The sequence below is a fragment of the Phyllostomus discolor genome, chromosome 13 (assembly GCF_004126475.2).
Source record: "Phyllostomus discolor isolate MPI-MPIP mPhyDis1 chromosome 13, mPhyDis1.pri.v3, whole genome shotgun sequence".
Lineage (NCBI taxonomy): Eukaryota > Metazoa > Chordata > Mammalia > Chiroptera > Phyllostomidae > Phyllostomus > Phyllostomus discolor.
This window is the reverse complement of record NC_040915.2, coordinates 21,083,107-21,099,371: the sequence shown is the minus strand read 5'-3', so window position 1 is coordinate 21,099,371 and position 16,265 is coordinate 21,083,107. Positions and strand designations below refer to the sequence as shown.

At 55.8% G+C, this 16,265-nt stretch overlaps 1 protein-coding gene across 2 annotated transcripts in view; it reads right to left on the bottom strand.

Moving 5' to 3' along the window:
* The window catches only part of TCOF1 (treacle ribosome biogenesis factor 1), a 36,267-nt gene extending 23,639 nt beyond the window's left edge, over positions 1-12,628 (bottom strand). For both annotated transcript variants that reach the window (XM_036014539.1, XM_036014540.1), the window contains exons 1-10: positions 12,463-12,628; positions 10,098-10,153; positions 7,243-7,391; positions 6,662-6,711; positions 5,568-5,754; positions 4,973-5,040; positions 2,888-3,118; positions 979-1,185; positions 543-752; positions 105-326 (exon numbers count right to left, since the gene is read on the bottom strand). In XM_036014539.1, coding sequence (XP_035870432.1) covers positions 105-326; positions 543-752; positions 979-1,185; positions 2,888-3,118; positions 4,973-5,040; positions 5,568-5,754; positions 6,662-6,711; positions 7,243-7,391; positions 10,098-10,153; positions 12,463-12,570 — 1,488 coding nt within the window. In that variant the 5' untranslated portion in view covers positions 12,571-12,628. The remainder of the gene's footprint in view (positions 1-104; positions 327-542; positions 753-978; positions 1,186-2,887; positions 3,119-4,972; positions 5,041-5,567; positions 5,755-6,661; positions 6,712-7,242; positions 7,392-10,097; positions 10,154-12,462) is intronic.
* Between the last annotated feature and the right edge of the window lie 3,637 nt (positions 12,629-16,265).

The following is a 16,265-nucleotide window of genomic DNA, read 5'->3' as shown; positions in this document are numbered from 1 at the left end:
TGAGGGCAAATTAGGGACAAGGGCTCCAAGTGCCGGGGGCGGGGAGAAGCCCACGGGTGGCTCTGCAGGCAGGGTACTGGCCACGTAGTGTCCTCCAGCCTCACCTGAGCCAGATTTGAGGTCATAGGCACCGCTGCTGGTGCCTCCTCCTCACTGTCCGACTCCTCGCTGCTGCTCTCCAAGTCCTCCTCTGGCCTCCCTGCCTTCACCTGCGCAGCTGCAGGCCCTGCCTTCCCAGGGGGCACGGGGACAGCTGCCTTCCTGGGGGACTCCTTGGCGGGGGCTGAGGCAGCTCTGACCTGGGGCGTTTTCCCGGAGGGCTTCACCTGGAGCCAGAGAAGCAGGATCAGGGGAGGCAGTGCAGAGGGAGGAGGTGAGGAGAGACAGGGGACCTCACAGGACAGTGATCCCTCACCACGCCCCACTGTGAGTCAGGCAGGGCTCAGAGCAGGCCTGGGGCTCCTTCAGGGTGGGAGACCTAGTCCTCAGAAGGCCTCCTGGGGGCGGGCACAGGCTGCAGGCTCCCCTTCCCCGGGCCTCACCTGAAGGGGAGCCTTGGCAGCTGGCGCCTCCTCCTCACTGTCCGACTCCTCGCTGCTGCTCTCCAAGTCCTCCTCTGGCCTCCCTGCCTTGGCCTGTGCAGCTGCAGGCCCTGCCTTCCCAGGGGGCACGGGGACAGCCGCCTTCCTGGGGGACTCCTTGGCGGGGGCTGAGGCAGCTCTGACCTGGGGCGTTTTCCCGGAGGGCTTCACCTGGAGCCAGAGAAGCAGGATCAGGGGAGGCAGTGCAGAGGGAGGAGGTGAGGAGAGACAGGGGACCACACAGGCCAGGGATCCCCTACCACATCCCACTGTGAGACAGGTAGGCTGGGGCAGGGCTCAGAGCAGGCCTGGGGCTCCTTGGGGGTGGGAGGCCTAGTCCTCAGAAGGCCTCCTGGGGGTGGGCATAGGCTGCGGGCTCTCCTTCCCCGGGCCTCACCTGAAGGGGAGCCTTGGCAGCTGGCGCCTCCTCCTCACTGTCCGACTCCTCACTGCTGCTCTCCGAGTCCGCCTCTGGCCTCCCTACCTTGGCCTGTGCAGCTGCAGGCCCTGCCTTCCCAGGGGTTGCCAGAGTGGCCCCTTTCCCAAGGGTCCCCTTGGCAGGACCTAAGGCAGCTCTGCCCTGGATTTTTTCCGAGGCCTTTACCTAGTAAAAGAGAAAAGACAATTTGTTTCTTTTCCCTTGAAAACCCCCTGGAAACACCTTCAGGATAAAGCCGAGGCATTCGTGGGGCTCTCGGGATCCCCTGCTTCCCTCCTCGCTCTCCACCTTGGCTGGTGCTCTGACCTGGGCTATCAGCTCCACACTCTTTAATACCTGAGGCCTATTTCACCCGGTCACCTCAACCCCATCCTCTGGGGCCTGACAGACATCAGTACCTTATGGTGCTTGACCCTGATGCTCCTGCAGCGCCCCCCGGTTGTCCTGCACGCAGGGTGTCGAGCCTGTCCCGGCTGGGCAGCCCCGTCAGCAGGAAGGCTCTGTGGGCACAGGCACTGTGCCTGGCTGACCAAGTGAGGCCCTCCCTGAGCTTTCTGCGCATGGACGGCAGGCGGACCCTGGGCAAGGCTGTGCTAGCCTCGTGGGGCAAGGTCCCCAGGGGGCGGGCCTCCTCCCCACTGACCCACTGGCCAACTCCTTGCTGGTCTGAGGCTCTGCTCGAGGTGTCAGGGTTTTGGCAGGACGGCTGCAAGCCCTGTCTGCCTTAGAAAGGCCACAGCTGCTCAGACCTGAGCCGATCACCCCCTTCTGAAAACCTTCCTGAGCAGAGGGTGCAGCTACTTCAGACAGGGTGTGATCGGCTTGCACCTTGTCACACATTGGAAGCAATATGGAAAAAGTAGATTGTACATAAATGTTCACATTTGGGTGCCAGGCAACATGGAGTAGCCGCAGGCACAGCAAAACTGGCCTGGGCTAAGGAGCAGCGGCCACCGTAGACAAGGTCTGCACACGCTAACCTGTCGCTTCTCTTCCCTGCTCCCACTTCAGGGCCTTGCACCTGCTCTGCTCCCCACCGGGAATGACCACCCCCAACGGCATGTGGTCCCTCCCTTTCTTTCTCCAGGTTTTCAAGCCTTTACCCAGGGCTCCCCTGGGCAGCCTCCCCTGAGCGTTCCAGTGTAAATGGCCACTCTAACCCCCTCCCCACCTCACTTCCCTCCCAACATTCATGAAAGTATAGCACAGGCAATCATATTTATCACACTCTTCCACTTACCACCCTGTGTGTGTGTGGCGGGGGGGACCTCCGCTCTGGGGCCCCTGCTGGGGGCACTCAGGGCTGCCGGGCCTTTCCCCACGCTGTCTGACCCTCCTCCTGCCCTCCTCTCAGGTCCCAACAGCTACCCAGCCCCTATGGGCTTCCCTTGGGACGTGCCCAGAGCCTCAGGGGCTGTACCCCCGATCACCCACTGAGGAGAGGGGGTCCCAGCTGGTGGAAGGCAACCAAATTCCTCTTAGCTATCAGGCTGTGATTTGGTCTGAGAAGCCAGAGGGCCGAGCAGTGAAAACTCCCCAAGTCCCTTCACAGCAGACGAGCTGGGGTGAGGACAGCAGCCCATCTACTAGGCAGGGAAACTGAGGTACAGCAGAGCTACTGACAGAGTGGGGTCCGGGACCACTGTCTGGGAAGCAGCCATTCTAGGCTTCCCCACAGGCGAAAAGGGCAATTTCCACAGGCAGCTGCAGCAAACCCAGGTGCCGCTGCCCCAAGTTTCACACCTCCGCCTCCCTCTCCTCTGACTCCAAGGGGGGTCTTCTCTGGCAGAGGAGGTGCTCAGCACACAGCTGGGGCCGTGGGAAAGCCCCAGGCCACCCCAAGGGGCAGCCCTCTCCCGGGCCTCACCTGGCTGGGTGCCCCCACAGGGGCCTCCTCCTCACTCTCGGAGTCCTCCTCCCCGCTCTCTGAGTCCTCCTCGGGCTTCTCAGCCCTGCTGGCTGGGGCTGGGGCACCTCCGCTGATTTGGGGGATCGCGTTCCCTGTCTTCCCAGGGGTGGTGACTGCCTTCTTCCCCGGAGACACCTTGGCAGGGGCTGGCGAGGCTTTGGCCTGTGGTGGGTTTACTGGGGGTTTCACCTGGAACAAGAGGATGGCGTTGGGGAAGGCATGACGGTCCCTGTGCCAGGAGGACATCCGATGCTTCACGGCTCATAGAGCCCTCCCAAACGACCCCCGAGACTGACACTACCGTTATACCCATTTTCCAGAAAAGGACAGGCGGCTCTGAGAGGTCGACTCACTCAAGGCCAGCACGAAGGGGCAGAGCCACGACTGGAACCCATATCTGTGCAGCTTTGGGGGCTGGCCTTGCAAGCACTGTGCTGCTCTGCCGCCTGGCACACAGGGTCCAGCATGGGGGGCCGCCTCTCTCCACCAGGAAAGCCCACCCTCGCCTGCCTCTTCAGCTACAGTATCGAATCACGACGGCCATCAAGAGAGCCAGGGGCCAGCATCTAAATACCAAGCTTGCCACAGGCTTGCTGAGGTACCCTGGGCATATCCCTTCCCTCTCTGGGCTTTTTTAGACCCCTAAAAGGCTGCCAGTTGCAAGGGAGGCAGGGCCTGATCACCATCTCTGCCAGCAGTGAGCCCTCACTTGACCCCGGGTTTTGGGGCAGCCGTCTCCTCCACCCCAAACTCTTCCTTACTGCTGCTGCGGCCCTGCGCCAGCCTCCGGCCCATGGAGGCCACGTGGCTAACTGCTGGTTTCCCAGGGCATCCTAGGACTGGCTGTATCTGGGGCCCGAGGGTGGGGATGGCAAGTGGGTAGCACCCGCAGCCAGGGCTGCGGTAGATGGGGGCGAGGTCTCCAGCTTGACAGTGAGGGTGAGGCTGGAGGAGAGGTGGGAAATACTCCGGGCAGCAGCCCCATCCATCCCTTACCCCCCGCCCGCTGGGCCCCCCAGTGCTCGCTGCCAGTGTTTCTCCAACAGCCCCTCCGCCGGTGCTCTCCTTCTGTTCTGTCCTCCAGCCCAGACCACCACCAGCGAGCTCTTTGAAACACAAACCAGGTCACCTTACCTCTGAGCCTGAAACCCTGCAATGGCTTCTCACGGCCCGAGAGTAACCCACCTCCTCCCGACAGTCCTCACGGTCAGGTGGTGACTGGCCCAACCCCCACGTTCTCTCACAGCACTTCCCCTCCCACTCACAACAGTGCACATCGGCGTGCTTGAAGAGCACGGAGCTCTGTCTTCGTCGCTGCCCACGCTGGCCCTGTGTCCACATCACATTCCTATCACCGCCCCTCCTGGCTCTCTACCTTTTCCCTTCACGGTAGCCACCACCACTGCAGCGAAATTTCCAAGGGACCCCACCTCCCCAGGCAGCAGGAACCCCGCCCATCCTGCCCACCACAGCACCCTGGGCCTGGCACTTGGCAGGTGCACAGCAGGAAGTTGACATCCCGTCACAGTTCAGAGAAGAGACAAGGCCCAAACTAAGACCTGCCCACCTCTGGCCAGGTGCCTAGGCCTGGCATTCGCCAGCGGGTTCAGAACCCCCTCAGCAACCTCGCCCCATTCACCCCGCCTGCACCACAGGACGACCACTGCCACCCCCCACCCGTCCCTGGGGCCTTTGCTCATGCAGCTCTTCCTGCTCGAACACCCCTTCCCCTACATCCCTCTCCTGGCCTTCCCAGTGTACCAAGGCCCTGCTACAACGCCACCTCTCCCAGGAAGCCTCCCTTTGTCTCACAGGCAAGACAGCGTCCTTCTCCCGCCACCCTAGACCCTCCTCAGGCCCAGAGAGCAATGGGCAGCACCTCCTCTCCCACCCCCCGCCCCCCAGGCCTCAGCCTTTCCAGCTCCCGGTCACCCTGAAACACTCGCTGAACTGATCTGGCCCCAGTGGTCTATGAAACCCGGCTCCTGGGAGGGAAGGTTGGGCATCTGTGCCAGGCAGCTCCCGAGGACGGGCTGCAATTACCTCCAAGTCCGTCTCATCGCTGGAGGTGTCCTCGCTGGAGCTGGTGGCCTGGCCCGATGATGCTGTTCCTGAGGGATGAACGGGGAGGGCACTGAGGGCCACCCTCCCCAGACCCGCCTGCACTCCACCACACCAGCTAACCAGAGCCAGGTAGCGAGACAGCGTTCAAGCTTCGCTTTAGCTCCACTGTCCCTGGAAGCCCCGGAGCTTAGGAGCATTCCACTCGTGTCCCTATGTTTCTGTACACCTGACGCCCTGGTCACGGTGTAGTGGGTTTTAACGTGTGCGCCAGCTTAGAAAACTCTCCCTCTCCTATCACACCGAGGCAGGCAGGGCCAAGTCCTTTTACATGACAGAGAGAGGCAAACCCGGGCCTCTGAGTTTAGTCCCTAAACCCCACCCAGACCGCTCATCTCCCTCAGCAAAAACTCACACATCCCTGTGGTTGGCTCTCCCTCATCAAGGGAATGGGGAAATGGTCTGGGGGGTGGGGGGTCCTCGTTGTCATAGAGACAAGCCTCTGAATGTCCCAGAGCTTGACAAAGGAGTACCCAGGCCTGCCTGCCCCCCAGCCCACACTCTGGGTGCTTCTCACCAGGCTTGGGCTTGGTGGTGGTTCTGAGGGCTGAGACACTGCTCGACGACTTGACTTCTGAGACCAGGACGGTATTCACCAAGGGCCCTGCTGACTTTTTGGGTGACTTTCCGGAGAGGAGGTGGGCCCGTCCAGGGGCAGGGTGTGGTGTGGAGTTCACGGTCTTGTTGGCTGTCTCAGTTGTTGCCTACAGAGAATGAGCAACAGACACACTTGGGGATGGCCCGGTGACCTAAAAACATGGACCACACCTGAACCCAGCTCTACCACTTCCCGGCTGTCTGAGTTTGGACAAGTCACCCCCCCTAGGTCTCGGTTTCTTCACCTTTAAAGGGCTTTAAAAAAGCCCTGGTTGGTGTGGCTCAGTGGGTTGGGCATTGCCCCATAAACCAAAAGGTTGCTGGCTCGATTCCGGGTCAGGGCACATGCTGGGTTACGGGCCATGTCCCAGGTTGGGAGCGTGTGAGAAGCAACCCATCGATGTTTCTCTCCCTTTCCTTCTCCTTCCCTGCTCTAAAAATAAATACAAGCTTTACTTTAAAAAAAAAACAACCCTCACCCAAGGACAATTTTGTTTTCATTGCTGTTAGAGAGGAAGGGAGAGAGCGAAACACGGATGTGAGAGAGAAGCATCGACTGGTGGCCTCTCGTACACACCTGTGCCTGGACTGGGAACTGAACCCGCGACCTTTCAGTTACAGGACGACGCTCCAACCCACTGAACCACACTGGCCAGGGCAATAAATAAAATCTAAATAAATAAATAAATAAAGTGGGGTTAAAAGTGGTGCCTCCCCTCAGAGAAGCATAGAGGGAACTAGGTTACCATTCTAGGAACACAGCTGTTAACTTGCAAAGTGGTAAGTTGCAATTTGTAGAGGTTATTATCATTACTCCCTAATTATTTTTATAGAAAAGGAAACTGAGGCCCAGAGAGGTGAGGGGACTCACAAAGGTCACATAGCTGGTGCCTTAGGCTGAGATGTGAACACAGGCTGGGCAATTACCCACAACCCTCCTCTGACACAGGGGACTGTCCCCTACGGGGCATTTTAACTCTTGCAGGTAACAGCTGGGAACGTGGCCCCACTAACCTTGGCCTTTTCCTTCACGCGTGATGGCAACACCGCTCCCACGACTGGGGCTGCAAGACACAAACACCTGCTGGATGAGCCAGGGGGGCTTTTTCACATCTAAAAACAGCAGACAGGTTTCCGTCCCCCTAAGAACTGCTGTGGCTGCCTGGTGCTGGGCATGGTTCTGAGGCTGGGCCCAGACTCATGGGAAAGGGCTGTGTGTACATTAGCCATGTCCACCAGGGGTGAGAGAGAGAGAGGGGCAAAGTGAAAGCTACAAGTCTGCATCCTTGATGGAGTCCCGGCTCCCCAGTGATGAGCCACTGGGGCCCCCAGAGGAAAAGGGCTGGCTCATGGTCACGTTTGGCACAGAGGGAGGGTTCAAATCAATCCTGAAACAGACAGGTAGGCCCTTCCGATCTTCCCCCTGAAAGGTCCTGGTTCTCCCAGGGCTCACTGAAGAAGCTGGAGGTGGGCCCCTGCTGGAACAATCCAATAGGCAATAGCCTGTTCCCAAAAGGTGCAGGGCCCGGGGCTAAGCCCCCACAAGCGCCAGTGCTCACCCCTACCCTGACGCACCTGGCATGCAGGGCCCTTACCCGCTTTGGCAGTTTTAGCTTCTGCCTCCGCCTCCTCTTCTGAGCTCTCTGAGCTCTCGGAACTGCTAATGGGGTCTGACACCCGAGCCTTCTTGGCCTGCAATGCCGCATCTTCCTCTGCCTTCCGCTTCCGGCCAACCTCCGAGGTTCTGCAGGACAAGGGTGACTGGCTATACCAACCGGTGACAAGGACGACTCCAGGAGATGTGAAAAGGTAAAGACCTTCCCACATCCTCCCACCATGCCAAAGGAAACACATAGAGTTTGAACGGCAATGAAGACATAGTGTAGGTAAAATTCTGCATCTTCATTCATTTCATAAAGTGTTTTTACAGTCGTCTAGTCTTCAAGATCATCAGCAACTAACAATCACAGTAGCTAACAGGGGCTGAGTGACAGGCCGGCACCCGCGGGCACTTCACAGAGCCATCCAGGCTCCTTCCTGGAAGGCACTCGCAGCGCCCTCTTCCTGGAAGGCTCCGCCCAGTCCTCCCCGGCCTGCGGGATCCAGCACAGTCTTCTCAGCGAGGCCCTCGCTAATCACCCCTAGGTATTCTCTGCCCTGGCATCCTGTTTCATTTTCTTCAGAGCACTTTTCTCCCCCCTGCTATAGTGCTCACTTCCTGCCTGATGCCCCCAGCACACAGTGAGGACCAGGAAGGGGGTGGGGGGCTGCCGGGAACTTTTCCAGCTCACTGAAGTATCCCTCGTGCCCAGCACGCATCGCAAAGCAAACGAGTGACGTGCCCAGGGCATTACTAGGACAGGCACTCAGATGGCTGAGTCCCTGGAACTTTCAAGTATCATCTCTTTGACCCCACGCTGCCACCCTGAAGAGTCACTCTCTGTGCCCACGTTCTCTAGCTATGATTGCTCTGCCACCGTTTGGGACGTGCTCTCGGGTCCCTGGTTCCCAGGAAGGTCACTTGCTGGGAATGTCCTGTTAAAAATGGGTTTCGTTTATGGCAAGTATCAGTGAAGGAGCTGCTCTCTGGTCTGTCCCCAGTTACATAAAGAACAGTCCTGCTCACAGCAGGTGCTGCATAAACTGGGGTGGCGGGGAGGGGATGCCTCCAACAGCCAGGTTAAGCACTTTATTTACTATCTGTCACTTTAAAGACGGAGGCACAGACTCAGGGGAACCGTTTGCCCACAGTCCTGCAGATCGTTGCTGGGTTTGAATTTGTCAGGAAGCACTAGGCCAGGCTTCCTCCGGTGGGTAGGAGGTTCCTGCTTCACGCTGGACCCCTTATCCACAGCGGCCAGGGGCAGGGAAGGGCTTGTGGTGCAGCTCGCTGAAGCGGCTCTCCGGGGAAGGAAGTGCTGTGAACAACACCCGCAACACCTGGGCGAGTCGGGGACAGCGAGGGAGAGGAAGTGCGGGGTGTGTCCTGTGCTTGCTTTAGCATCAGAGAAGAGCCAGGAACCGAGGGCTGAATGGGCTTTTAAGGGCCTTAGCTCTTCACTGGAAGCTGGGATCCCTTTCATTACCATTCCTGCCTTTGCTTACATCCCTCTGATAACAGGGAGCTCACCATTCCGACTGTAGCCTCCCTGATTTTGGGGTGGCTCTGATGAGCAAGCACTGGTGTTCAGAAACTGAGATCTCTTCCTAAAGCAGGCACGTACAGACCCCATTCCAGTCTCCCAGAGCCCCGGAGAACACGCCGCTTCCTTCATCCTCAGGGATGTGCAGAGTGGTCCCTCACCTGCCCCTCTGCCATCTCTCTTCCATCCTGGACAATTTGATATTCTCTGTGGGACACGACTACAGGGCCTTCCTTCACTCACCTGGTTGGCTGTGGTCAGGCCAGGGCATGGGGAGAGAGTAACTATCCCCTCCTTCACTCTCAAACCACTCCTTTGTTGATACACCCTTGGATTACTTCTCCATCCTTGAAAAGTACTTAAGTTCTACACAATGCGCACTCAATACGTCCTTGAAATTTCCCCTCCAAATCAGGCTCCCTTCCAGCTCCATGCCCAAGTCAGATAGCTGGGGTTCGACTAGACTGCCTCTCCAGCCCACCCACAGGTCCTGGTTCCATCCCCGGACATTCCTGAGATTCACTTCCTGCCTCCTATCATTCCCGTCTCAAGCCCCACCCAGCTCTTGCCTGGATGATGATGCCTACCAGTCTCGCGAGGCCACAGAGCGACCTCACCGTTCCGAGTCACCTTTGCATGGCTTCCCCTGCTCTCGGGGTAAAGACAACTCCTGAGCCCTGCCGACTGCCCAGCCTCATCTGCACCGGGCCCGAGGCTACACGCCTCAGCATTAGCAGTTCTCTCTGCCAGGTACCCCCTACCTGTTTCTCCATACTTATTGCCTGATTCACTCCCCGATTCTGTCAGGAAAGCTCTCAAATCAAGGGTCACCATAGGGAAGCTTCCCCTAGAAACCCAAATGAGGTTTACACGGTTTTGGCATCAGTTACCTCTTTTGCGCAATCCTTACTGCCACTGTAACTTAACATTCGCTTGTTTTGTTCATTGATGCACACCTACCTCCCTGGCTCCAGTGTCAACTCTGGGAAGCAAGGAGGCATGTCTGACATCTCCACACTTAGAACAGGGCCTGGCATTCAGTAAGTGCTCAATAAATGTTTGTTGACTGAATAAATAACAAATGGCTGAGAAGCTTCTGTCCTTGCTGTTATTCAATACTGATCACAGCTCTCCAAGTCCCCTCCCCCTACCTGACACCCACACCTGTGACCTGGCTTCCTGGGGGCGATAATGGTGTCTACAGTGGGCCACACAGACAGATCTGAGACCAGATTAGTACCCTAGCTTATTCCAAGTTGATAGCTTGGGGTGTCCCTACTTCACACCTTCAGAGCCATCAGACTTACTGTTGCCAGTGCGTATAGATGTCCAGGAGGGTTACAGGCTCATTCGGGAAACTTTTCTGCAGAGAAGGAAAGAGAGCAGCAATTAACACCCCAGCGCAGTAAGGGTCCTCCTTGGGCCCAACTCTCTACAAGCTTACAGCTTGCACAGACAGGTGGTTGAGAAGGGTGGTCTTTTGCTTTGGAAAGTATGTCTGCTTGGCCCTGTCAAAGCCACCCAAACCTTGTGGGGATTTCCAGTTAAAACCTTCTAAGACAACATGTTGGCGAGAGGTGTCTTTGAGAGGCTGGAGTTGAAATGTTTCAGGCTAGAGCATCTATCCAGGCCCCAGCCTCCTGGGCACTTTCTATGTTTAGGGGCCCCGAGATAGGGCTTTTCCCACAAGTGACCTTTAAAAGGCTCTTACAGGTTAGGCTGATCAATCTCCCCAGGGAAGGGTGAACCACAGCCTGGACACCTGGGGCATCCAGGTGGCATAATCGCAGTCCACTTATCCACTGGGAAAATAATGGAACCAAACAGTGCCAGTCCCTTGGTGAAAGCAGAGGGAACCAGGTGAAATCCAGGCCTTTGATGCCAAGGCCAGAGGGCCCACTGCCTCTGCAAATACCAGGAACCTGGGATGTCAAGTGCCCCATGGAGGCTCAGTGAGTGACATACGGTGAAGGTGGAGGGTGTCAGGAATCTGGGCAGAGGGACCAAGAGGGTGCACCGGGAGTCATGCACAACTCCTCTGTAAAATAGTGGTGCTAATCTCGCCACCTCTTCCAGCTTCAGGCTCCTCCTTTGCGACATGGGGAAAACAGCAGCACCCACCTAGCAGGCTGCTATCAGGCCTGAATGAGATCATCTGGGCAGGGCCCTGCACAGTGAACCAGGAACACTGAGACTTCAAGTGTCAGTTTCACTCCGCTCCACGGTCCCCCAAATGTGTCAGGCTGCCCTGCCCCCATCAAGACTCGCTCTTCTTTTCTGTCTGAAATGCTCTCCACACCTAAGTTCACACGTCACCCCCTTCCTTCCTTCTCTGCCCAAATGTCACTTTCTCAGGGGAGATTCCTGATCACCCTATTTATAATTGGACAGTCCTATCCTCCTTGCTTGTCTAATTTTTATAGCCAGCACCGGCCATCACCCAGCATGTTATATCACTAACTTTTTAAATATTTGTCACCCGTCTGCTCCTGCTAGAGTGTATGCCCCACAAACAGGGCACTTTTACTTAGGCAAATACCCCAATGAAGACCGGTACTGTCTTTTGCCCTCCTTAGCTGTTAAGTGCTACAAGCAGAGTAAAAAGGGCAGCTGAGGTCTAGAGACAGTTGGAAAAAGCATAGACGATGTGTCAGGGCCCATCACCCTTTAGTCCTGAGAGCAACAAGCATCAGGACCCAAGCTCCCACTGTAGCCAAAGGGATATTAACTAATCATTTTACCAGCTTAAATCCCTCCAGGGGCTTAGCACTGCTCCTCAGAATAAGATCGAACTGCCTGCCATAGGGCTCCAATCAGCATCTTCCCCCCAAGGGGCCTCTATTACCCAGTACTCCACATTTCAGCCACAGTGGACTTTCCCAAGGCCAACAGTCAGCAACGAGTCCCCGCCCCACTGCAGGGTATTTGCATCTCTGTCTGGAATATCCACTTCCCTTCTGTTAAATCTCAAATCAACTCCCACTTTCTTCGGAAAACAGTCCTGGATACCCCTGACCAGGGTAATCTGCCCTCCCTGTCTCAGTTACTCTAGGCCTCTCATTCTTGGCACTTAAGGTAGTGCTCATCATTTTATCACCAGCACCCGGGGCGCCAGATTAACAACAGTTGTGAGAATGAACGAAGGAATGAATATACCTGAAGCTCGAATCCCAAAGCTGTTTGACTCCGTACAGAAAGGCTACTAAGGGCCTAAGGGCCTGAGCCCTAGCTCAGTTATAGGGGCCATAGGCTCCTTCTCTTCGCGCCCTCCTTTACACAGTCCCCACCCACGGGGCTGATGGCAATCTCCTCCTGAAACTTGCAGCTACTTTCTGGCTCTAGGGGGCCGCGCCGAACCACGTGGCTCGGCACCCAGGAAACTTTAAATCGCTGCTACTAGGAAGAGGGTGGAGGCACGGGACGCGGGACTTCTACAGAGCCCTGCGGGTAGATCACATGTCCTGGCAAGCCCACTGCATACGATGGATAAACTGAGGCCCAGAGAGTCTAGGGGCCGCAGCTGAGGACAGAGGCTGCGGCTCCTTCTGCACGCCCGGTCGCGTGCCGGAGCACTACGGGACCCGGCTCTGGGCACCTACCAGGGAAAGGGGCGCGGGGTGCCGCTCTCCAGATCTTGCACGCGGCCCTCACACATGGCCCGCGCACGCTTACCTGGCCGCTCTGCTCCTTCACTTCCCGCGCCGCGCGCACGTAGCCTGCCTTCAAAAGATGCTGGTAGATCAGGGGAAGCAACTCACGCCGCTTCCTGGCCTCAGCCATGCCTGCGACCTGCGGCTGGCCCGCACCCCTGCACGCCCCCCGTCAGTCCCCGCCCGCCACTTCCCTCTTGCCCTACGACCTCTCACATCCCACTTCCGGCTTATTAGCTCTGCCACGCGGCATGCCGGGAAACGTAGTCTTTTATCCTGGAGTGACCGGCCTGGCCCCAGCGAGTGAAAGAGGCGAGGGTTCGAAGGGCAACGAGACTTCCCATTGGCGGGGTGGGGGCTTGGACCTGAACCCCTACCCTGGGCAGGCCACGATAACTATGACTCCCTCATAAATCCTTCAGCCATGCCCCTTGAAGGAAGGAGTTTGCCTTCCGTTTTAGCCCTCCGCCGGTCATCCAGTGTGATTCATCTCTGAACACCCTAATCTGCATCTCTTTCTAGACCCGAACTCCCAGTTACCGCCCCTGTTCATTCCACACTCTGTAGGACTCGTGAACTAGATGCTTGTGCATGAAAAAGGGGCCAGTATGGAACCTGAGAAACTTAGGGGAGGTCTGCATGGTGGCTTTATCACCTCGGAGACCTCCAGTAACCACATAGGCGGGACTGAAATGAACACAACTAACAGTGAGTCATGGAGGGGAGTCATGTCTTAGGTCAGTATCTTCCCTGATGAGGGTCAATTTTTACCTTCATGGAGCCTGTCTATCGTCGTTTTGCACCTGAGATAACATACCCTTGGAATGTCAGGGTCAACTCCTTTTCTCCAGACCTGTCAGCGCACAATCACTGCACCAGAGCAGGAGACCACAGAACCCCTCACTTGTATTATCATGTTAGTTGTTAACTATTAGCTAGCCTATACCCACCCATGTAAAGGAAGCATGTGTCTATTTGTTTTACTCTTTATCCAATCGCCGAGACCCCCCGCCCACCGCATTCTGCTTCCTCCCACCTCCCTAATCTATCACCAGTGGATTTCATGTAACCCCTGTATACCTCCTCTTTGAATTGTGATGTATAACATAAGGTGCAAAACTGCTATTTTATGGAGCATTTTCTCAGTCCATTGAGATTTTGCTTCCTGGCAATTGTCAGTCTGGTTCAAATACACTCATAAAATTTCTTACAGGTTTGGACGTTTCTTATGTTGACACACTATTTTTCATCACCATTCATTCATTGAACAAATCCTTATTGAGCACTGTACTTGGAGCTACCATGGGCTAGTAGGATGGGGGGATAAAAAGACAAATAAGAAGATGTGGCGGCTGCCCTCAAAACTCAGAGGGAGGGAGACATAGAAACTAAGCAACTATGATTCAACCCTGTGTGCATTGTTGGGACAGGCAGAGCTAGGCAGAGCAAGGGGTGAGGGGGGTCTCAACCCAAAGAGACATCTAAGCTGAAGCTTGACGATAGAGGAGGAATTTCTAGGTGCAGAGGAAAGGACTGGCATCCCAAGCAGAGGGCACTGCCTGAGTATTGACAGGAGAAACTATGGGCGGGTATGGGTTGGTAAATCCAAACACAGAACCCAGCCTATGCTGCTGGGCTGTAGACTTGGGGGTGGGGGGCAATTGGAAGAGGGAGCATGTGAGGGTACATGAGGATGAGGAAGTAGACAGCACCTACAGCACCCCCTTACCCACCAGCAGAGTTTGCACTCTGCTTTAAAAGTGAGAAGTAGTTTCTGACTGGTGTTATACAGGAGGATGCTCTGCGTTTGCATTTTTAAAAGATTGCTATGACCCAAGTGTGGGGGATGGATTTGCAGAGGAAAAAACTGAGGCTGTTGTAGTTGTTGAGAGGAGGTTGGCAGGGACAGGATGAGCTAGGACGGGGGACTATTTGAGTGAGCTTCATGGACCTGTTGAGACTCTGAAGACAGCATGAATCACCTAGCCTTTGCTCTAGAAAACTCTGAGTGTGTAGAGACACTGAACACTTTCTATCAAATATCGAAACATAGATAAGCACATACCTGAACCTCCCAGAGCTAGCAATGCTTGCGGAAGAAACAGGGGCAGGACCACGTGGCTGATGGAGTGCAGTGAATGAGGAGGGAGGAGACTAATCTACATTCAGCTGTTTAATCTACATTCAGAGTACCCACTGTTGGGGATGAAACAGTCTCTACCCCAATAGAGTTCACAGTCTAATGAGGGAGACACATATTAACAAATAGTCATACCAATACATTGTTGTAGTAAGTGCAGAAAAGAAAAGGCTAGTGTCTCCTATCCTGGGGTCACACTGGCCAGGTTCAAATTCTGGCTTTGTCTCTTATTAACAATGTGACCTTGGGTCAGTTCCATAACTTCTCTGTGCCTCAGTTTCTTCATCTGTAAAACAGAGATCATTATCATTTCTACCTCACAAGGTTGTCATGAGGAGGAAATGAGCTCTAAGTGGAGATGCTAGGAGGAGCTGCTAACAGTAGCGCTGTGTGCATATGTGGTAGCCATTATTGTGAAAACATTGATCAGGAAGGAGGGATCTATCTTTTCTTGGGTATTAAGGGAAGTATTCTCTGAGGAAGTGGTGTTTGTGGGGGTGGGGTCGGGGGTGGGGGTTGGGCGGGGGAAAGAATCCCGGGCAGAGGGAGGGGCCTATGCAAAGGAGCTGAGGCAGAAGATGCAGCTGAGAGAAGAGGCAGGTAAAGTTGTTTATTAGCAGGGCCCAGAGGGAGAGGAGAGAGATAGGAAACTATAGAAGGTGGGTGGAGGGTGGATTCCATATTAAGGATATTTCTCTTCATCCTAAGAGTGATAGGAGGCCATTGACATTATAACCCGAGAGGGACAGGATGACATTTGAATTGTAATGTGACCTGTGTGAGTACCCTGTGGAGTGGTGTGTACATGAGTAGATGCAGGGAGACAAGTTAGAGTTAGAAATGAAGGCAGGCATCTAGGGAGAATATGGGGGTGGGGTGGGGTGCTGGCAAGAGTGGTGCTGGAGGGCCGTGGAAGCTTCCAGAGTTATCGGGAAGTAAAATCGTCATAGAGGTGTATTGAAATGGAGGGTGAGGGGCAGGGAGAATTAGAATGGACTCAGAGTAAACAGGCAAGCAGGGACTTGCACAGAAACAGGGAAAACTGGACAGGACTGGGACGAGGGTGTGAGCAAGGAGGAAGGGCAGAGAGGGGGATGTGAAAAGGGCGAGTTCTCCTGCAGACATGTGGAGATTGAAATGCTTTTGGGACCCCGAGTGCGGATGTCGAGGAGGCACTTGGAAGCCTCCCTGGGTTTGGACTCCCACGGAGATGGGCAGCTGTCCGTGGAGAGATGCTGACTGAGAGAGTGCCGGGGCAGGAGGGCCCAGGGTGGAGCCCCAGGACACACCCACTGATTAGGGCTGCACAGGGAGGATTATGCCGGCAAAGGCTGAGAAGGAGTGGACGGGGAGGGAGGAGAAGCCCTGGGGAGTGGCCGCAGGGAGGGAAGGCAAGGGAGGGGTTTCTGGAAACTGGGAAGAGTCCTTGGGAAATGCACTGAGAGGTGGGGCAGGATGAGAATGAAAGCACTGGCTTTGGTTTCACGGCAGGCGTGGGGATTGTTGGTGGCTTTAGGGAGCGCTACTTCTGTGGAATGAAGGGAGAGGTCAGATAACAGTGGTCATTGAGGGAAGGGGAAGAGATAGCTTCTGGAACTGGGTCCAGGTGTGCTGGGGGAGGTGTGTCAGGAGGTGAGAGAGACCTGAGTTTGCTTAAAGGCTGATGGGAGATCCTAAGGGGAGAG